General features: G+C 40.6%; 1 protein-coding gene across 1 annotated transcript; it reads right to left on the bottom strand.

Moving 5' to 3' along the window:
- Positions 1-1,652: 1,652 nt before the first annotated feature.
- Positions 1,653-17,773, bottom strand: acsbg2 (acyl-CoA synthetase bubblegum family member 2). The gene is made up of 15 exons (XM_084011887.1): positions 17,611-17,773; positions 13,889-14,006; positions 13,459-13,580; positions 12,694-12,965; positions 10,994-11,082; positions 9,578-9,698; positions 8,991-9,071; positions 8,756-8,905; positions 7,736-7,912; positions 6,626-6,807; positions 5,673-5,915; positions 5,343-5,560; positions 5,049-5,188; positions 3,831-4,077; positions 1,653-3,220 (listed from the first exon to the last, which is right to left on the bottom strand). The coding sequence occupies exons 1-15, from the start codon at positions 17,615-17,617 to the stop codon at positions 3,102-3,104; spliced, it is 2,286 nt and encodes a 761-aa protein (XP_083868013.1). The 5' UTR covers positions 17,618-17,773; the 3' UTR covers positions 1,653-3,101.
- Positions 17,774-22,325: the final 4,552 nt, after the last annotated feature.

Genomic DNA, 22,325 nt, shown 5'->3' with positions numbered 1-22,325 from the left:
TTGACGCAGCTCGGCATTGAGAAACCCTAATGTTGCTCTTTACAATGGGCGTGCTGTTATCTGTCCTTGGGTGTGATAGACCAGTGGGCAATAAGTCTAATAATCCAGACTTATGGATGAAAATACACAATGTTTATATGATCTTTCGCAGGTTTTTTAAATGGAAGGATACACCAAAAACATTCCTGCCTCGTTAATTTTTCTATAAGCAGTTTCTCATTTGATGTTGCAGAAAATTTGCAATATTACGTTTAAAGCTGAAACAATTATTTGGTTAATCGATAAGGCAATAACAAATATAATCAACAACCATTTTGATCCATTCAAGAAAATAAAATGCTAAACATTCACATCCAGGTTGTCAAATATGAATATTTGCTGTTTTGTTTAGTTTTTAAGACAAACTATTTCAGGATGTTACTATGGGTTCTGGAAAAAGATCACAAGCATTTTCCCTCAAATTTCAGAGATTTTATTGATAAAAGATCCCTTTTTGCAATTATTTGATTCAAGAGATGATAATGTAAATAATCATAAATGACAACATAACCTACACCGTGATAAAGGAGTTTCTCCGTATTAGCCACTCCATGTTTACCCTTTATTTTAGCATGTTGGTGACATTTTCAGCCCAAGTGATTATTCTGGACTGTTAACAAATAGGTACGAATGAACTGTGTTTAAATACGTGTTTAAATTGTAAACCATCAATTGTCAATTTATTGTAAATTACTTACCATAAACCTAACATCGCATCAGCAGCAGATGATATATTTCTTGTGCTTCTACAGGCTGAAAACGCATCCGTCTTATATGAATCATTAATTAATTAAGCAGACCTTGTCACAGCAGGAGAAACACAGGTGTGTGTTCCTAATCACATTTCTGAGGCTCCGTTCAATCTTCTTGTCGCTCATTGACGAAGAAGTCAAAGACCCTCAGCGGCCGTGACGGGAGGTGAGTAACTGTTGTTGCTTTGAGCAGTCAAACATACTATTGTTGAAATTGTGTTGACCAAATTCATCCAGTATGTTTTCAGTCTGTGGGTTTGTGTCTGCTGACTTCATCATAAGATATTAATATCCTGGAATCATTCTACCACCGTGAAACCTGAGCATCAAGTTTAAGTCAGTGCGGTGCATTGATAAATACTTACTTGTACTAAAACAGTGTTATGGTACTTGTACTTCACTTGAGTATTTCCATATTAAATAACTTTTAAACCACTGAATTTCAACGGCAAATATTGTTTTTTTACTCATTACGTTGCTGATTCAGATTAATGACACAAAATATGATCAACAAATAAATTATTTTGTGTTATTTTAGATTGACACAAGACTTAATTGACCCGTGGGGAGAAATTTACTTATTTCCCATCAGTATATAAATGAATGAAAATGAAATTGCACAGTAATTTTACTTAAATAATATAATGAAACGGGACTCGTTCTGTAAAACGAGTATTTTTACTTTTGGTATTTTAAATATATTTTCAAGCTTGTACTTCTTTTCTCAAATGTAATTTCAGTTAAATTCTGAATGCATGCATTTCTATGCGTAACAGCATTCCTACGTCGTGGTTCTGATGTGATCCTAGATTCTGTACATTAAAAAGGCTACAACACACTCAAAAGATTGACAGACAGAAGTTCAGCTCCTCAGTTTAATACACTTTTATTCCATAACTGGAAAAAAAGACAAACATTCACACGTCTGTAGACAGAAACAGACCTGCTTCGTTTTCCTCCTTCATGCATATTTCCATCCTTCAAACCTGGTATTGTTAAACAACAGCAGCAGCTCTTTCGGTTCAGGTGAATCCAGACGCACTGAATCACCGTCATTTCCATATTTAACTTCATACACACACATCAGCATTGTCCCGTTTACCCTGAATGTGTTACTTCTGAACGAACCGTAACCGCCGCGACCCACCTGAAGAACTACAAATACCTACGTAAGGATTAATATATACATAATTACTTCATATACAAGATTGGCTCTTTGGAGAACAACAAACTCTTTTACTTCCTTTTCAATAACTTCTTTTGTTTGAAGCCGCGTGAAATGTCTTCAAGAAGGCTAAACATGTAGTCTGGATCAAGACCTCGAGTATTTGAACATTTATGTAAGATGCATAAGAGATTGGCAACAGGCCAGTTGATAGATTTGCCATCAAGCTACATATAATTAACGTTTGTATATTTCCCAGTCCAGGTTTGTTTTCATGTTTAAGTGCAAAAATAATAAGAATTATTCATGAGATTTCTGGGCTGCTGAATAAATGATGATGATGTAGACAAAACATATGTACAATATTCCACAACAACAACAAAAATCACAGCAGGTCTACACGTAGAACCCGTTGAGATCATTTCAACAGGACCAGGCAGGTGTGTGACGGTCTGCATCGAGTCAGCATACAGAACAACCGAGTCTGACTTCACAATTACAAAAGGCAATAGATATGGCTTCAATGTCGTGTTTTCACAGCATGAACAACAAACTTTGGATGCTCAACTAACTACATTTGCAGAACATGTTTGACTTTTTTTAAGCCCTGCTGACAAAGACATGAAAAAACAAACAAAACACCAAATACAGTAAAACATTTGGATATGATTGCTGAATTACAAATCTTTTCTAGAAATCTTCCTTTGAAGCACATTTGGCCCATGTAAACTTTGGCAAACCAAAAAATAAATTAAACATGTTCATAAAACGCAATTACTACTTTTTAAAACATACGATAAATTGTATTTCTTTTTTGGGATTCTGTCTCTTTATCTCAAGTAATGCAGTGCAATTAAACCAACAGCTTTTCTTACATACAGCCGTTGCTACTTGTGTCTGATATTTCTGCTCATCACAGTAACCCGAATAGTTTACTTCAGCTCATAGATAACGTCTTCAAAAAATCATGAAGCTATTTAACAATGGCTTGTCTCTGCTTTCCTTTCTACACAACACCTACAAATGTAAACCAAGACCAAACGACCATAACTTAAGGCAATCAAAACATCTTCTTTTTTTTTTTTTACAAGAAAAAAATGGTTGGAAAAAATGAGGTGGGCTCTGCATGTGAACTCCCTGCAGCTCTATTTGGGAGGCAGCGGGTTCTCCGGGGTCGTCGGAGTCGCCAGCTCCTTATAGAAATTCTCAATCTGCTCCTTGTACATCTTTGCCACCACCGGCCGCTTCAGCTTCATGGTCGGGCCTGTGGATTAAGTCAGGGATTCCTATTAAACATGGGAAACTTATCTCTTCGCTCACAAAAGGATTAATCAGGTCGAAAAAACACTGATTGATGTTCTGATAAAGAAAAAGTTGCTTTATTTTATTTAGATAAGTTTTGCTCTTTTGTTAGAATTTTTGTTTAAAGCTTTTAGTTTTTTTTTTGTCATTAAACTGAGGATTGTCATGATTTTTAATAGTTTTGTCTACAAAAAGTGGGAAATGCCCATTCAAAAAAAATCTTGTTTTGTCCTAAAACAAAAAGGTATTTCCGTATTAAACCACATGACAAAGAAAAGTGTTCACAGTCAGAGAAAATTCAGCCTTTTTGCTTGAAACATGACACAATGAAACTATGAGAAAAATAATTTTGATCATTGATTCTTGATCAACAATAGTTTTCCCACAACACGCCTCTATAAATGATTTAAATGAAACCATCAGAGGAGGAAACATTGCTCTAACATTACAATGTAAAAAGCTTTGGAGTCAACACTGAATACTGCAGGCTTAAGATACACTAAATTACAGTCTACTGTCTCCTGCAAAATAAAGATCCTCTAAAACCCCCCCTTTGTTCCCGTCCCACTCACCCAGCTCTCCTCCTGTAACGGAGAAGTCCTGATCCAGAACGATCCACTTCTGAATGCGCTGAGCGTTGGAGGTTGCCTTCTCGTTGACGCGGTTGATTCCCTCCTGAATGGCGGCGTGGACCACGCGGTCTCGGCCGCCTGCGATCTCAGAGACTCGTGTGGCGTTGCTGCCCATCTTCCTGCAGAGCTCAACGGCCTCTGGAGTCAGCTCGTCCTCCGGGTCTCCTGAGTCCGCGTTTACCTGGCACTGGAGGGGAAAACATTTAATATGTTTAATATGATTGCATAAAGGTTGAGTAGGTGATTCTATTCAGAAACACTTTCTGTTATATAACTTAAAATCCTGGTAAAATACCGATAGCAATGAATAGAGGAAATTCTCTGACATAAAAAAATAAAATAAAAAATGTAATCTGTGGCCGTGGCAGGACTGTAAAAACCTCGTCCAATCAAAAACATTGTAAAAAAGCGCCAATAATTTTGAATTTTGCGCGGGAATGTCGCCACACACACGGAGATCCTATTTCTGGGCAAAGCAGCAAGTGCAAGCACTTTCATTAGTGGGTCACATGATCAATCACCATCGTTTTAACTCACTCTTTGACAGATAGTAACTTAAAAGACCATTCAAAAGATGAAAATGTTACGGACTGCCACTTCAATACATTTCTTATCTAGAATTGGGGGTCTGTTCCTTTTAAGCCCACTAGATGGCAGCAGCTAAACATAAATCTAATCTCATGTCTGTCTTCTTTGAGTCGTAAAGGTCATCAGTTAAGACGAGATACACTGACTCTGAGATTAGATAAACGGTATAATGAGAGGATGTTTACAAGACTCAGATACGGAGTTGCTGACAAGTTACATCTTCAATCTCCACCTGATACCGTGATTCCCTCTGGCAGATATATTTAAAGCGTTGCAACACTCTGCCTGGAATAACATTGCAGTTTAATTTTACATTGTGGGGAAATTGAAAACGTCCTTTTTAGGGAGGTGTGGCTTGAGTTTGTCACTGTACCCAATATGAATCATAGTACCGTGTTGCTTAAAACAATCTTCAGCACCGCTGTTGTCTTCCTAAATCCTTATGAATTCACATATAACCTTGATACCGTTGTTAATCGAGGTAAAGAAAAAGTGATTAGGAAAGACTTAAGACATCATTTATTTTTGATTATTTGATCACATGGTCTGCTCTCTGTTTCTAAGACTCACCTTAATGGTGAGCAGCATAGCAAGAAACTTCCTCTTGTCTCCGATCAGCATGGCGTTACTTATCAGCGGCACGGCCTCCTTTACGGCATCCTCGATAGGAACGGGAGGAATGTTCTCTCCTCCTGCTGTGATGATCAGCTCTGGGGGGAAAAAAATCAAACACACAGGTTATGTAACAGACAGGTTTAATCGATCACGGATAAAGAAAAATGCTGCAACAGGACAGAAAGTCCTTATTCTTCTGAGTCTGTAAAGGAGAGTGTGATCTCTCTACAGGGGATATAGAATAAGTACCTTTGATTCTTCCAGTGATGAAGAGGAATCCGTTCTCGTCGTGTTTGCCCAGATCACCCGAGTGCAGCCAACCCTCTGCATCAAGAGCCTCCTCAGTCTTGTCGGGCATGTTGAGGTAACCCATGAAGACGTGACGGCCCCAGAAGCAGATCTCGCCGTTCCCCTCCTCGTCTTGGTTGTGCAGCTTCGTCTTGCAACCCGGGAGCTCTTTACCGCAGCTGCAGAGAGAACGGTATTCCTTTTTAGAATTCACCGCCACGCGTGTGTTCTGAGTTGGCTATCGGTGTCGATGCAAAGCAATTCTGTCAAAAGTCAAAAAGGAAAATGTACCTGGTGAGCTTGAAGGCCTCAGGGACGGAGACGGTGTGAGGTCCTGTGCTCTCACTCATGCCGTACAGCTCGTACAGAGGGATGTCCAGGCTGAGGAAGAACTCCAGGGTGTCTTTGGTGATGGGAGCGGCGCCGGTGTAGCACTTCTTGCAGCGGTCTAGACCCAGAGCCCTGCGCACCTTTTTGAACACAAGCTTTTTGGCTAATTGATAGCTGAGCGGCGTGCGTTCGGCTGCTCCGCTTCTAAGAAAAGGTAAATAAAGAAAAACAGCAAGTGTGAGCACTCCAGCAGCATGGATTCCAGTCTGCTGGTTCACACTGAAATATCTCAACAACTATTGGATGGATCGTGGTACCCAGAGGACGAATCCTACCGACTTTCCCTCCTCCGCCACCATGAAGTTGACATTTGTGTTTTAGATGGACTGCCATAAAAATGAGTACAGCTTTTTATGGCATGGATGCACATGGATCCCCCTGGTCAATTTGATGTTCCTTTCATGTCTCATATAGCGCCATCATCAGGTCAAAATGTATTTTATCAAATACTTTGGTTTATGACAAAATTCCTGCAAAACAAATGATGTTCCCATCAGCCTCAGCTGTACTTTAACACCCGCTTATCATCAGTCAAGGAGAGTTTGACTAGAAGCTGTCACGTCTCACATCATACAACACACCCGACTCACTAGCTCCCGCACAAGCTGTCAGGCAGAACACAACCAATCAAAGCAGATAATTAATGAGACACGTTTTAAAATATCTCTGGATGCTACAAAATGATCATAAAATCCTATATGCTTTACCAATATTCCTGTAATCACAGATGAGGGAAGTGCTAACCTTCAAAAATAACATTTTGGGGAAGAACACAGAACCACAGCATGGAAACAGGAACAGGGAGGGATTAAAGCAAATCTAAATTAAACTGTGATTTCAGAATGTGCACGTACTGATTCATCTTGGTGAGATTAGTCTGCAGGCCGACATCTTTGGCCCAGGCAGCCAGTTTCCTGCGCACGGTTGAAGATTTGGCTCCGACAGATTTCATCTTCTCCTGCATCTTCTCCCAGACACGCGGGACGCCCATGAACGCGGTGGGACGCACTTCCTTCAAAGTGTTGACCAGAGAGCCCTGATGACGAGAGTACGCTTTAAAACACAAATATCACATGTGGTTCATGAAGACGTAATGAGCAGGGGGAAAATGTAATCTGCCACCGCAACTTTCATGCAAACTATTCCATGAAAAATGCAATGAGCCTTTTCATATCGACCACATCACGTCATATCCCTCAGGATATGTGGATTACTGTATAGGGGGTGATGATGGTGAAATGGAATAAAGACCCCTGACAGGCGGCAGCTTAGCATACCAGACAGATGAAATCACATAATTGCCGTGAAAGAACATGTTATGGAAAAGACGCACATGATCAGTGTGCAAAGATCAGACATAATGACCATCCAATAAATGCATTTTTCCTGGTATTATGCCCCTGAACTATCAAATCGCCCTCCCTCCTGATCTTACAGTAGTAAAATGAAATTATAGAGCTATCTTAAATTAACAGAATTCATTCCTGTAAAATATTTTGTTGATGTTTTAATAATAATAATAATGGCTTTAATTTATATAGCGCCTTTCGCAAAACCCAATGACGCTTTACATAAATGGAGAACAAAAAAACCCCAACAAACAGGCAAACAAACCAAACTAAGCAGGTGGGAGGGTTAGGGTAGGTTGAAGGCTGTGGTAATAGGTGGTGTTTGAGGAGTTTTTGGAATGTGGGTAGGGATGAGATTTAGGGTTATTGTTTGGTTTTAAATCCCATTTTTGCTAAGCAATTTGGACTTCGCCTCTGCAAGAAAGGATCTATACACAAAAGTATTGTGTAAATATATCTAGAGAATGCCTATGATCTCATATTGCCTGTTTTGCCATCCATGAACTTGCGGTTCAGTATTTGACCCTTCGTCTTAAATCTCTGTAGTTAATAATGGGCCATATATTGTGGGTGTTTCGTGCGTTTGTCTCCTAAAACACAACGGATGTGTCTCACCTTCAGTGCATCTGGCTGAGCGAAGAACGTCGCCCCTCCGACCTTCATGGTGACCCAGATGTCGATCATCTGAGCGGCGACGTGGCTGAGCGGCAGGTAGCTGACCACACACTCCTGGGCCTGAGTGGCGTCTGTCAGACGCACGTGACGGCAGGTGGAGAGGGCGGTCCACGTTATCTGCAGGGAAGGCGAGAGGAAAACGGGTCATGAGGTATCTTAACTTTTTTATGAGTGGGAGGTCACAGAGAGATAGGCTTTTTTACAAGATGCAGATGTTCATCACCAGTGTTTTATTCCTCCTAAAAGTGACCATCGAGAAGAATAAAATACGTGTATGAAAATACGTTTTAATTGTGTAGACAGCAAGGCGCCGTGTTAATTAGTCTATGGTTTAAAAGGGGACTTCAGCAGAAGTAGAAATACTCAAGTAAGAGTAGAAATACCTCTGTGTAAATATACTGTAAGTCCTGCATTCAAAATCTTAAGTAAAAGTATGTGTACAAACATCAAAATACACACAAAATATAAAATATAAGTAACCATTATGCAGAATGGCCCATTTCAGAATAATGTATACATGATTATCATTAGAGATGCATTTATCAGATGGGCAGCTTAATCCATAATTCCATAAACTAGTGGATTTTAATCTTGTATTAATAACCTGAATCCACAAAGTAACCAGCGTTTATCAAATAAACGCAGTGTAGAAAGTGACAGAATATGGAAATACTCAAGTAAAAGTAAAACATTGTACTTGAGTATAATACTTGGTTTATTTTTACAACCCGTCATCTGTGTGGATCGTCTTGAGTACACAGTGCTAAAAAAGGTTGAGTCACTGAGGTATTTTGTTGATCATAAACCTGAATAGAAACGATCTGTCCACTGCATCTGCACTTTTTCACACGCCACCAAACGGGTTTGTTTCCGCTGTCAGTTTCAGCAGCCGAACACGTGACACTTCAAGTGCCTCGAGAGGTCAAACACACACACACACTCGGCGCGCGTGTAACGTACGTTGTCGTGGCTGAGCATGACTCCTTTGGGCTGGCCGGTGGTCCCAGAGGTGTAGATGAGCGTGCAGCACTGGTTGGGCTTCTGGCTGGCGATGATGTCATCGAGGGGTGCGTCGGGCTCATCGCGTCCAAGCTCCATGAACTCCGCCCACTTTGTACACACAAAATCAATTAGGTGAGTCCACTTTAACGCAACACACGTTTTCGTATTTGCCTTGACCAGATTGTGTACTTACTGTGTACAGATTTGGTCTCTTCTCTTTCAGCGCGTCTTTGTACTGGATAATGGCTTTCAAGTGTGGCAGCTTGTCTTCAACCTGTAAACAAACAGCATCCAATTAGATAAGTACATAGATGCAGCCAGAGGACCATGCCCCTGGCTGCAAGTATTTACAACTATATAATGTATACTACGCATACTGTATTAATCAGTCTAAAAAATAACAAGATATCTTCTCTAAGAGAACACATTTTTAGTATTAGTAGTAGTAGTAGTGTAGTTTTTTTGTTTTTTTTTAGTGTGCTTTGGATGCAAAAAAAAATTAATGCATAATGGCAATGGAGTCATTCACACCTGGAACAAAATGTGTGTGTGTGTGTGTGTGTGTGTATATATATATATATATATATATATATATATATATATATATATATATATATAGCAAAAATGTGCAAATAAAAAATTAATTAATGAATAAAAAATAAAAATGAATGTTATGTCATTTCAATCAATCCATTTGCAAAAGGTGCCGCCAAGTCCCATTTCTTTGCGTGTCCTAATTACTAAACACACTAACAATCAATGGTGGCAATCCGATCTCACCTGAAGGATCTTCTGCAGCTGTTTGTGATTCTCCACCACAATGATATTGGCTTTGCTGTTGTCCGCTACGTACTGGCAGGCCTCGGGAGAGTTGGTGGTGTAGATGCCAACAGCGAACCCACTGCAGCGGGACAAAAGCATCGTCAGACGTGGAGTCCAGTTAACATTTACACAGATTCAGATGAAACTCTCCCCCTTGTAGTCGTGGGAAATATTACATGTAGAACCCTGCAGTAAGGGATAGTTCATGAAATCCCCAAAAAACATTTCCCTTCATCTGTGTGGGGTTTATTCATCCTGAGCTGCTCGTAGCTAACCACGGCAACAGTACCAACTACAGGAAACACAGATAGCGAGAACGCGCATGAAAAGCCTGTGCGGCACGCCAGCTATGTAAACAAAGCAATCTCAGATAACAACACACACAGCGGGATACGTAGATATTACTCCTAATCTCATGTTTTGTTGACATTCCCATTCTTAGTGAAAATGGCATGAGAGCCTCTACCTGACGTAGCAGCGTTGTGCTATTTTAACCTTCCAGCAACCCGAGTCTCCTGAGCTCATAAACGTAAAGGTGTGATGTAGCTCATCAGGACTGGTTCGACGGGTTGACCATAGTTTCAATACCATGTTGATGGCAGGCTTCACTCTGCACCGAGCAGAATGAAGGCGTGGGAATCCGTGTTAGAGAGGCGACATGTACTGATCTTTTGTTTAGCTAAACTCAGTTCCCTCGGTGCACTCTTGATGTCAGCCTTCTGAGAAGTTGTCACAATAATTGCGGTGGGCAGAAAAGGGCATGAAAATTCCAATGTCCTGTCACAGATGTTTGGTGGCGTAAGCAGCTCAGCCGAGACAAATCTGACCATTTACCAATCAATGGGTTCTTTACTTAATTAAAAGGGCTATTTGGTTTCTCAGATTGAGTCAATTTCTCGGATCCTGTTAGCTCGCTGAAGGAAGCACAAGGTTTCTGTTGTCTGTCGGAGCCTTCAGCACTGCATATTCATGCAATCACCACTGAAGAGAGGCTTGTGATTAATGCTAAGTAATCCCTGTTGGAAGAAGTACTCAAGTACTAAGCTGAATTGTCAATACAACAGTCCTGCATTTAAAAGTGCACACTTTTAAGTATGATCAGCAAATGTACTCAAAGTATCAAAAGTAAAAGTACCTGGCCACTGTGACTCATAGTATCATATCATTTAGCCCAGTGGTTTTTCAACCTTGGGGTCAGGCCCCTCCAAAAGGGTTGCGAGATAAATCTGAGTGATTTTTAAAAAAAAATTTCAACCTATTAATCAAGACAAGTAACTCTTCCAGCCAAGAAGCTACGTGCTGAACTGGATGACACACAAACACACAGAGCGGGTGATGAATACTGACAAGTTCAGAGATGAAGAAGAAACTCACCCTGCCAAAATCGCTGCAATGTCAGCGATGAACCACTCGGCCGAGTTGAAGCCAAGGATGCCGACGCCGTGGCAACGCTGCAAACCAAGCTGTAGGAAACAGAAACATGCAGAAACAAGTATAAACATCACGTCGATAAGTTACATAAATAATGTTGTGATCCTGCAAATATAGAGTTTTGAGAGCGTTCAGAGTTTATAATTAACATGGGGCATTGCAGGTCGAATTCAAGTTTGTTTGTTTTTTTTCATTTAAATTTGAGATTTTTTCAAAATATTTTGTGGGGCATTTTTACCATTTTGACAGTTAAGAAACAAAAAAAAAGTGAGATGCAAAAAGTTTCCCTGGCCGGATTCAAACTGGGGGAGTTTTATATGTCTCGTGTCCTGTGATGAACCCTCTTTAATGAACAAGGTCAATTTGCTGTTGTTGTGATGAAACTTAACACTGTCCTGCAAGTTAAGTAGAAAAATGTAATTAACTTGTATCTCCTGAAACCACTCTAAACAAAATAAGTCTTCCTGCTGATCTACAAACTGATCAGAGCTCAGGGTTGCTGGAGGCACATTACCACGGCAGCTGTTACTATGGAAACAGATGTAACCGTACACATGAGTATCATAATGGGAACTGATACCAACGCTGCTGTGAGCTTTTTTTAAATAACTCATGAAATCTAGTTGACATACGATATGGGGTTTGACATCTGAAGTTCAACGCCTGCGGATGGAAAACCACGTTGCACGTCAAAGAGTCGACGTGCGTGGAGGTTCAAGTTCGTTTCAGTTTGCATCATTAAGATACACTTGTAAGTGTGTCTTTGTGTGTGTGTGTACACGACGTCCTGTCGAGTCTCCATGCTGATTAACTGTTAAAGTTCACAAACAATAACGTGCTCTGTCCCGTATGAACAGCCGAGGCCTCTCCTGAGCTGCCTCCCTCACATTTCATCCCGACCCCTTTGTGACGCGTCGTGTGTTGTCTAGACTGGCTTTACAACAAACAAAAAAACTCCCCAAAACAAAGGCGATTGTTTAAAACACAACAGTAGTCGTAGACCTTTTGCTACAGAAGGATAACTGTTGCTCAAGGTGAATAGAAACAGAAAGAATCATACACTTACTATTAATAAGGGTAAAGGTTGTGTAACTGAGACATTTTTCTAATTGTGCAACACCAATTTTTCCAGCATTGAAGCCGCTAAATTTCACACTGTTATGGGTTTACACTAAACCTGACACTGTAAGCAACAAATGGTAGATCTGAAATCTGAAATAATACATTTCCACACAGAAAACAATAAAATCTATACGATACATATTAACCACTAATTAATACCACTTTGTTCTATACATTTGTTTTGTTGTCCATTGTGATCTCCAAGGGTGAAATATCCCATTGTCGGGTTTTGTCCATCAAACCGTCCAAAATCCAAAGATATTCAAAAACATTCAAATAAAACACAAAAGCAATTTTGCTTAATACGTGACTTAACTAATCATTTAATCTCGTGTTCCGTTATTACTGACAAAACTGAAAATATAGGAGGTATTGGGTGTTTGTGATGCTGCAATCATCAAATATTATTGTAATAATAACAACAGGAAGAATACGAATACGTCACTATAAAGACAATACTTTGGTCCTCTGAAATGATTAATGTTATTCATACTGTATCACTCAATAAATAAAAACACTACCTTGAGGAAGCTCTTGGCAGCGGTGCGGCAGGTCTGGTAGTATTCTCTGTAGTTCAAGCTCTTCTGCTGCTCGCCCTCCTTCCAGCTCAGAGCTGCATAGTCGCCAAAGCGCTCCACAGCGGAGGTGAACATCTGGTTGATGGTCAGAGGGGTCTCAGCGGCCAGGCCGGAGTCCCCCATCCTCAGTCTCACCTCTGCGTCGCCCTGCGACGTCCACAGGCCCGGCTCTCCTGCCGCCGCCACCGCCAGCGAGTTTGGACGCCGGGTGTTCACTGAAAGACAAAAGACATTCCCAAAATTAAGCCGACAGTTCAGAAACACGCAGGACTAAAACTTTCCGCTTGTCCCGCTAATCTCCAGTTGCAACGGACGCATTCGTCGTACGAGATGCTCTCTGGCACCACATTCAAGCCTCTGGTTTTACTACATGTAGTTTTTATTGTATAGGTTTTTGTGTTCAGAGCAGCAATCAATTTCCCTCAGTGACCCAGAGAGGAATGTTAAAGTGCAGGCTGGAAAAAAGTAGGCAGGAAAGGCAGGAAAAGGGAAGTCAAGTGGTTTTTTTTAAAGAATGTGGAGTTCGTTGGCTTCAGTTTGGCCCATTTCCTCAGAGAAGGAGGTCAGAGGAGAAAAAAAAATTTGCCGACAACTAGAGCCAACCCCCGTGGCTCCAACTTATCCGGCCGCACCACCCTTAAGAGTGTTGGCCTACAGGGAGGGTCACAGAGAGAGTCAACACTCTGGTGGCCTTTCTTCAGCCCTCACCGGTGTGTGTGTTTGGCGTCTGTTCGGCGGCGACCTCTGTAGTCTTGGCGCTGCTGACGACCTCTTCGTGTGCAGCGATCTCCTCATCCCTTTCCCCTGCCGACTCTTCCCCCGAAGACTCACTGAAGAAACAAAACACATGCCACTTAGCACACGAGGGTGGACTGTTGCCCTGAACCTGTTCTGTGGAATGAAAACACCATCATTACACTGATTGAAAAGTAATCACACACACACAATGAGACTGCATAACTACTAATATTATGTAAATCACTGGAGCTCTAAACTGAGGTGTAGTTGGCTGTTAGAATAAAATAAATGTAACTTATTGTCCATTGTGTGACCCTTCAGCTTTGTCTGACACCCATGGGAATAAAGCTCCGAAAGACACTGTTGCCATGGCGGCCTGGATAGGTTAGTGTGGACGTACTTTGCTGTATCCACGATGGCGTCGTCTCCCACGCCGCAGGACGACTCCAGGAAGCCGACTGCTCTGGGAGGCTCCATCCCCGTGGCTTCGGACATGACGGTGGGCTCACACACGGTCACTGAGAGGAGACAGTAGTTAAAAGACTTGTTAGCTGATTCGACAAGCACATCGTTCACAAGCCTCCGCAAAACGAGTAAAGTTATGGCTGTTACGGATGATGAATAAGAGACATAAGCCATGTGTAGTATTCACAATGTAGTGTAAGCATATCATATAAAAAAGGTAAAGTTTGACAGTAGACCTTTTCACTTATGTCAAAATCTAGAGGCTGTGTATAGTAAGCTATTTCATTGGAGATTTAATTCAGTTACTTTCACAATCAATTAAACAGACAATGCTTAGAAATTGTCCTTTAGAAAAAGACTTTCATGATTATCAAGAAAGTCACTGATTCATTTTCTGTAATTTGACTTTCAGCTCTAATTTAATACACTAATGACTACCAATGTTTGTTAACTTTTCCAAATCATCTGGGAAAACTGATGCATTATAGTTACTTTGTGACTGAACTCATCATGACTAGGAACGAAATATTATCTGCAGACTATTGACTAATATGTCACGGAAATATGGAGTTTTCGATTGTAAATATTGTAAATTGATGTATAGATAATTGACAACAATATAGTAACGCCAACATGTCCCAGCGGGCGGCTTCTAGTACTTACAAAACTCACCCCTGGGTGCTATTGCCACTGTGTCACCTTTCTCTAGCAGTTGCGGTTAAACACCCATTTTTGCTTTTGGCTCTTGTGTAGGTTTCAGCATTTCATAGTTATTTAGACAATAATGACTCTAAATATTGTGTCCTCAAACAGAAAAATTAATGTGCAAATACGTTATCAACCTTTATAGCTGACTTCCGGAGCTGCCAAACAAACCTAGTCTTTGTCTATGCTGCAACTTTTCTATTGACAGACTTTATTGGCAACAGCATGAGGAACATATGGAGCCGAGCTCGCAAAAGGTCTTGCCAAAGATAACATTGTCTTGCTGCAAATAATGGTTTTGCCTTTCATTTTTGTGTTTGGTGAACAAAGCGCCAACGTTTCCACTGCTCCACCCTCATAAAACGAAAACTATGCAAAAAAAAAAAAACTACATAGGATGAAACCAGATTTTGAGATACAAGGATGTGAAAGACCATCAAGCCAGATGTTTTACTCCCGAACAATTCATCCTGTACCTTTAACATGGTGTCACAGCGAATTGAATGAGTCCTTTTCTGCCTCAGCCATTACCTCATCAACACGTTTAAAGCCTCCTCAAAAACCAATCCCTCGCCATTCGGCCACCATCAAACCCACACCTTTCCTCGAAGCACCTCAGTTAGGTGAATCAGGTCCGAGCTGCCACTGCTGGCCTGTTGATTTAAGGTGGCTGAAAACACATACCAGCGGTTTCGTCTGCCTATTGTGACAGCAGCCTACCATGACTCGCCTGTCACAGACAATTGGGGTCCAGAGAGGTCAGAGAGCAGGAACAAAAATATTTTTCATCACGCAACCTTTAAATATATACCTATGTAAACCAGCCAAATGGCATTTTCCAAGTGTGAATTTTTTTTCTGAAATGTCAGGAATGACATGAGCAGTATTCCTGAAATGCTGGCAGCAATCACCTCAAACCGCCATCGCTGCAGTCAAATACCTACATAAGTCATGTGGCGAGCAGCCGGGCTCAGGCGGCTCATAATGAGTCCTAAGGAAAGCCCTGAAGGTCTTTACAGCCAAGGTGACAGATGTAACAGGGCGATCTCACTACAGCAATTTTGTTTCGCTTCTTACTTCCAATACAGCTGTGGATTCCTCAAGGACACAGCTGTTGGTGGGCGCGGCTTTGCATCACTATTAAAGGGTGGGTTAAGTTTGGAGTGGAGAAAGGCAGATATGGAGTGAACCAGGGTGTGAATGCTTCCTTGCCCCCCTTATTAGTTCCTCTAAACACTGTGTCCATTTTGCTCTGATGAGGTCACATGACGCTCATGATGTTTAGATCATGAATAAAGCTACGCATGCCTCTGGTGGGACAACCCCCCACTTCTTGGTTAAGGCATCAATCATTTGTCATCATGGGTTACGGAGCGACGCATCCACGATTTGCCCCAAAATTAAACTTTCACTTACAGATTTTGTCATAATACACCATTTCCTGTCATATCACTCTCGGGACTTCCCCTTCCGTTGAACTCACTTCCCAATACAGCAACGCTTTGCTTCTCATTTTAAGTACAGATGAATCTGCCAATCAACTTATTATTCTGTTTGGAAATTCTCAGAAATTACAGAAAAGTGAATCCCAGAAGCCAATGTGACATCTTCAAATGTCTTGACCATCTTCAAGATATTTAATTTACAATGATAGAAAACAGAGAATCGTAGCAAACTTTCACATCAGAGAAGCTGGAGCAAGCAAATGTTTGGTTAAAAGCAATTGATTAACACACTAGTTCTGTCTCTCAACAAATCAATTGACATCGGCTCTACCGCACCTCTTTAATAATCCTTTAAGCCAGGAGGAACATTTTCCCATCCTTTCTTGCGTGGTTTTAGTAAGTTTCATTGTCATAAGCCAGCACAGATGATGCTTGGGACGAATTATGTGATGGGTTTAGCACTGTCCAAGCTGACATCATCATTGCTACTGAATTCATGCAATCAGGAGAGGATTATGAATGTAGACCAGAGTCGTGCGAAGCGACAGCTGTTCCACTGAGAAAGGGAAAATGCAACAGTTGGAAAGAGAACGATTAATTGGTTTAAAATGTTGTTTTTTTTAATAATTGATTAATGTAGAAGAAGTGTCTTCTTAATAAAGAACGCACACAAGAACTTTCACAAGCCCTTCTTAAGCTAAAAACATGAACGCTTAAAACCAAACAAAGGGGCTCTCTCCCCAACACAATACAACCCATGCCTGCAAACTTCAGTTAGGTTAATCTCCTGTCAAACTGTCCAGACAAACAACCGCCCCTCCCTCTTGGTTTGTCTCTCTTTTCTTATTCATCTCGCTTTGAGCAACACAACCATTTCCACTTGATGTTGTCTCCCTAAACACAGGAGAGACAAACTGGATTTTTCTGTCATTGCATCCACTTAAAAGATCTGCATCCTCAGCAGCTGCATCTGAACCCCAGCAGAGAGGCTTTTATCACTGGGCGTCATCTTCAGCATCCTCACTATGCAACAGCTACCACGGCAACCTTTGACATTTTTGATCCAAATATGTGTGAGCTAATGTAGACATTAAAAAAAATAAAAAAATGAAATGAAATGAAAAAATGCATCTCTTTAAATATTAGTTGTCATCTGGCAGATGAACACAGATCTGCTGGCTGGGTTACACCCTTTTACCAGTGAGCAGATGTCCACCACTTCAATTACCATGATGGGATACAGATTTAATGTTGTGTGTTAGTATTAATGGCATCTGGGCTAAAAAAAAAAAATTAGCTCTTTAATTAAAACAGCAGAGGGAATGATGAAGCCAAATTATAACAAGACACGTGGCAGTGATGTTAAAACATAAAACATCCGCAGTATCATATATGAAATACTTTCTCAGGCATACCGACCAGTTTCTCACCAAACCTGATCTGTCTGCTGGTGTTCAAGGTTCTCAGCTACAATACATATATACAATAACGAAATTGGGATACTCACGTTGCATTGTTGAAGACTAACTCGTTTTCTCTATTTTTCCTGTATTGTTTTTCAGCTTCTCTCTTGACTTGTCCACTTTTCCTCTCTCCCTTTTTCTGTGAACGCCGGTTGAACACACGCACTGCTTCTACAACTTGAGCGGCTTATCATTCATTTTCAAACGGCAGCAGCAGCAGCAGCAGCAGCAGCCGGCACGGTCGGTCGGTCCCACCCCCTGAAACCCCACCCAGTCCAGGCCAGTCAGCTTCCTCCAGACGCGCTCACCCCCCCCTCCACCGCCCAACACTAACCCGATTGGTTGAAACTACTCACACCACAAGATCCACTTTCCATATAAGGTCATGCGAGCCAAATTAATAAGGTGTGTAGGGGGGGAGTACGCGCCGAGCACGTACACACACTTGAATGGCGATTGTACGAAACTAAAAACCCATCCCCCTCCAGAGATACTCCCCGCACGCGCGGGCGCGCACGCGCACGCACACACCAGATACACGTTGCAGCGGAGCTGGGTTACTATCGGACAAACCAGATTACAAGTGCAGCTGTGCTGGTTTGACTTTATGACTTTCCACTGAGTGAACTCATTCTTAAGCACAATGCAGCTCCTACATCCTGTCATCTACATTCATAACAAATATCAATAATGATTGTTTTCGTTATTTAATAATGAAGCTCTGCTTATACTTTCTCATTTGATTCATTTTGTCTATACGATGGGAAGAAATAGTGAAAAATGCCACAAAAATGATCTAAAAGCTCTGCTGCTTCCTCCAAATATGATGTACTCGTAATACATATTTCCATTTGCCACCTTATGCTTCTACTCCTCTGCAATTCAAATAGGTATACTTTTTACAACCATGTCACATCTAAAGTCAGGACACTTTGCCAAATTCTCATATGATGAACTCATAGAATATGATGCACTGTTATAGGTGAAATGACCCAGCTGGCTGTGAATGAAATTAGAGTTAATCTATTAGTTGATCGAGTCAATTCTCATTTAAAAATGTAAAATCTTTTTTTTATATACGTGCGGATTTGCTGCTTTTACTTGTCGTCGAATTCATTATTCACGGAGTAGCCTACAGATTATCAATGCAGTGTTTTTACTGTGTGTTATTGTTACTTTTACCGAAGTAAAGGATGTCCATGATGAATGCCAAAGCTTGCTTGTTATTAGAGCAATGCACTGTACCGATAAGACGAGACCAATTTTCTCAACATTGTTAAGAAATTACTCATTACATTGTTTACAAACTTAATTTTAGTCAGGCTGAAACACAGGGCCGTCAGCACAATTATACAGCAAGACAAGCCAATCCTTCTCGTTCTTTTGGAGCCATGGCCTGATATAAAGGACGATACAAATACAGCTTTGAGGAACAAGGAAGCGAGGGGCATGTTATTAAATGTATTTGCTAGACAAACACTGCTGCTATACAACCGAAAATAGATAGTGTGTCAACATGACCCCTTGTAAACATGCCTGCCTCAGAGGAAGTGTGCTTGGGGATTCATATGAGGACATTTCATGTGAAAACTTAAAAACTGTGGGTAAAATAACCAGTCTCACTAGTGATAAGACTAAAAGGAATTTCCTTTTCCTATTTCCCCTAAACTCCCACCTCATTATTTAGGTCAAGAGGAAGTATAAAGCATATTTCAGTTACTCGTTCACAAACACTTCTTATATTCTATTTTATTGCCCATCTCATTGTACTATTCTATCCTTATTTATATCTGTTTGTACATTTTCTGTGTTTGTAGCAGTGATGGGGCTACAAATGCATTCCATTGTATAATGACAATAAATCTGAACCATCAACCTCCAAAAGTCTGAGAAAAACACACTTACATCCATGTTGCAATGGAAATAAACATGTCTGTATATGTCAATGACGTCAATTTAAGCAGGTGTTATTATGTTCAAGATGATCTTCTTCTTTTTTTTTCACTTGGCTTACTTTCTAAGATCAGTCTGAAAATAGCTCACGTGTGTAGATGCTCACATCACTACTCTATAGAAAGATCAGCCTCAGCCAATTGCTGTGAGAGACGAAAACGCAGAACCACCACACCACAGCATCACATGACATCCAGAGGCCGGGTGATCCGCTGTGCTCATGCGCAAATGCTGAAAATGCTGCAGGATGTGTTTGGTGCTGATGTACTCGGCACAGGGGTTATTGTCAGTCAGTGACATACTCTTTCCCTTCCAACGCTCTGCGGAGCCACTGCTGTGTGAACTGACTTTTTTTCTGTTTCTGATGAAATATCAAGCGCCAATGATAAATCATTAACCATTTAGCTACACTGCTTATCACAAATTGCACATTATGTTAACAGATGCAACTAGACTGTGTAGTTATGCAAGGATTTCTTAGCAGTCTCATCTACAAAGATACAACAGTCTTGATGTTAAAGATATGGTGAATAGAAAAGGGTTTTGAATGATTTTACTAGAGAAATACCACAATTTAAATAGCAATTATTAGGCTTATAGTCCCCCAAAACACACATAGAATATAAGAATTTATATCTTCTACTTCAGTACAAATACTTGCAACAAAATGTATTAAAGGGACTAAAGCCAAAGTATCTGGAATGCAGAATGGCTTTATTGTTATATTATTAGCACTTTATATTACTGGATAATTTAATTAATCCCAGAGCATGTTATGACCATGTTAATGTTGTATTGTTTTGTTGTTTAAGGGCCTATTTAGGGGAGTAAACCGACACTTACTATACTATATGACACCCCTATTCTTTATATATCTGTGATATTGCTATTTAACTTGTAGGCTATTTTAGACACATTTCACACCACATTTTCTCACGTAGGCCTATGTGACTATTTGTTAAATGTTGTCTATACGATATTCAGAGCAGAGAATTAAGTCCCCCTCTGTTTGTGTTGTAATCTGAGCTTCTCTGTGCTTTGATTTGAGTTACACGATTACAGCTGACGATGTCGTCAATTGCTCCTTTCCACCGAGGAATTTTGAGGGCCGGTTCGGAGCAGGTGCCTAATCGCGAACCAGTTCTTCCTGTTTCCACAGCCGAAGAACCGGCTCTTGGCCATGACAACTGGTTCCACAGCGGCACCAACTCTTTTTTTTTTTTTTTAACTTTATTTACATATTCAGTTTACAGATTATGTCAAACATTAACACATAACACAATTCATAAGAGCTATTTCACAGATACAAAAACAAAAGCGGCACCAACTCATCGCCTTGAATCGTTCGCAAACCTACGTCATGGGCTGGGGGCGGGGCTGACGCTCGACGTGGGAAAATACGCTGTTGCGGAGTTCTACTAACGTTACTATTCCTGGTAGGTTTCACTTATGAAATGTTTCACCTCGTTCTAAACCAACTCCACATTTCTGTTTAGTTGATCAAGCTATGATTCCGTTCATAACAGCAGCAACTAGTGGCTGTGCTTCCTCGGGTAATGTAAGCTGACCGGCTAGCTAGCCAGCTAGCGTGATATTGCTAACAATAACATTAGCATGCTACTTTCTGACTGCCATTGGCTCACTAAACGTTACCAAATGGCAACGTAACTTAACAACTGTTAAAAAGTTTGTTTTTAAACCGCTGTTCTCTTGTTTGTGTTTGTAGAGCTGTCGGACGTCGACGATATTGAAGGGAGGCCCAACCAAACCTGCAGATGACTAAACATCAAACACTCTCAATGATATTGCACACACTGTGCTCTACACAAAAATGTTGTGAGTTTTAGTATGTTGTGTATTTTATTGTATTATTTGTCAAAATAAACGCATTTTCTGAAGGGACGCGTCTGCTTCAGTATGCTTAATCAACAGAGAAACAACGCAAGTAATGCACGTTTTAAAAGTGTTTATTCATGCGTACAGTACAACTCGACAAGGAAACATAAAATGTTAATTATGGTAATGACGTGGCTCTAGCCTGTGGAAACGCAAACAGGTTCTCAGAAGGTTTAGAAGTTGAGAGCCCTTGCAAAGATCTATCTATCTATCTATCTATCTATCTATCTATCTATCTATCTATCTATCTATCTATCTATCTATCTATGAGAGAGATTTTATGTTGCACACACATGGGATATGAGATAACCTAGCTTTTCACTTTCCTTCTTATCTTGGCATGATGTGAATCTTTGATCAACCTCACTCTAGCCACAAATGATAAAATACAATACCTACATACATATGCATGGACAGCTTTATTTATTTTTCTGCAGTGCTTAGAATTGGATGTCCTCAGAAACTTCGTCAACGTCTGCTCTAGTGTAGCCTACTGTATAAGTTGCAGCTCCAGCAAATGGCTCTTAAAGAAGTCATAACACTTTATGTAAACTGGGTAATATTGCACCGATGTTTGCGGTGACAAATTAATTACAAGATCAAAGGGAAGCATACTCGCTCTTGTTTTGCCTCCCACCTACTCTATCTCAGTAAAGCACTTATCTTCCTGTTGTCTTCCCAGCAGACCTGAGTAGACATCTGATTATGACCATCTTGTGCAACAATATAGAATATGCTGCCACCATGTGCTGAAGACCTGAAATGCAGTGGCTTGTTACCCTGTTAGAAAAATTATATTTATGTATGAGAGGCTTGTTATTACCTTTATTAAAAACAATAATGAATACAGAAACATACCTACATATGCAAGAACCAAACTTTTCGAAAATCCAGGAAATAAATAAAATAT

The sequence above is a fragment of the Eutrigla gurnardus genome (genome assembly GCF_963514095.1).
Source record: "Eutrigla gurnardus genome assembly, chromosome: 6".
In the NCBI taxonomy this organism is placed as follows: domain Eukaryota; kingdom Metazoa; phylum Chordata; class Actinopteri; order Perciformes; family Triglidae; genus Eutrigla; species Eutrigla gurnardus.
This window is presented reverse-complemented; position numbering and strand designations above follow the sequence as displayed.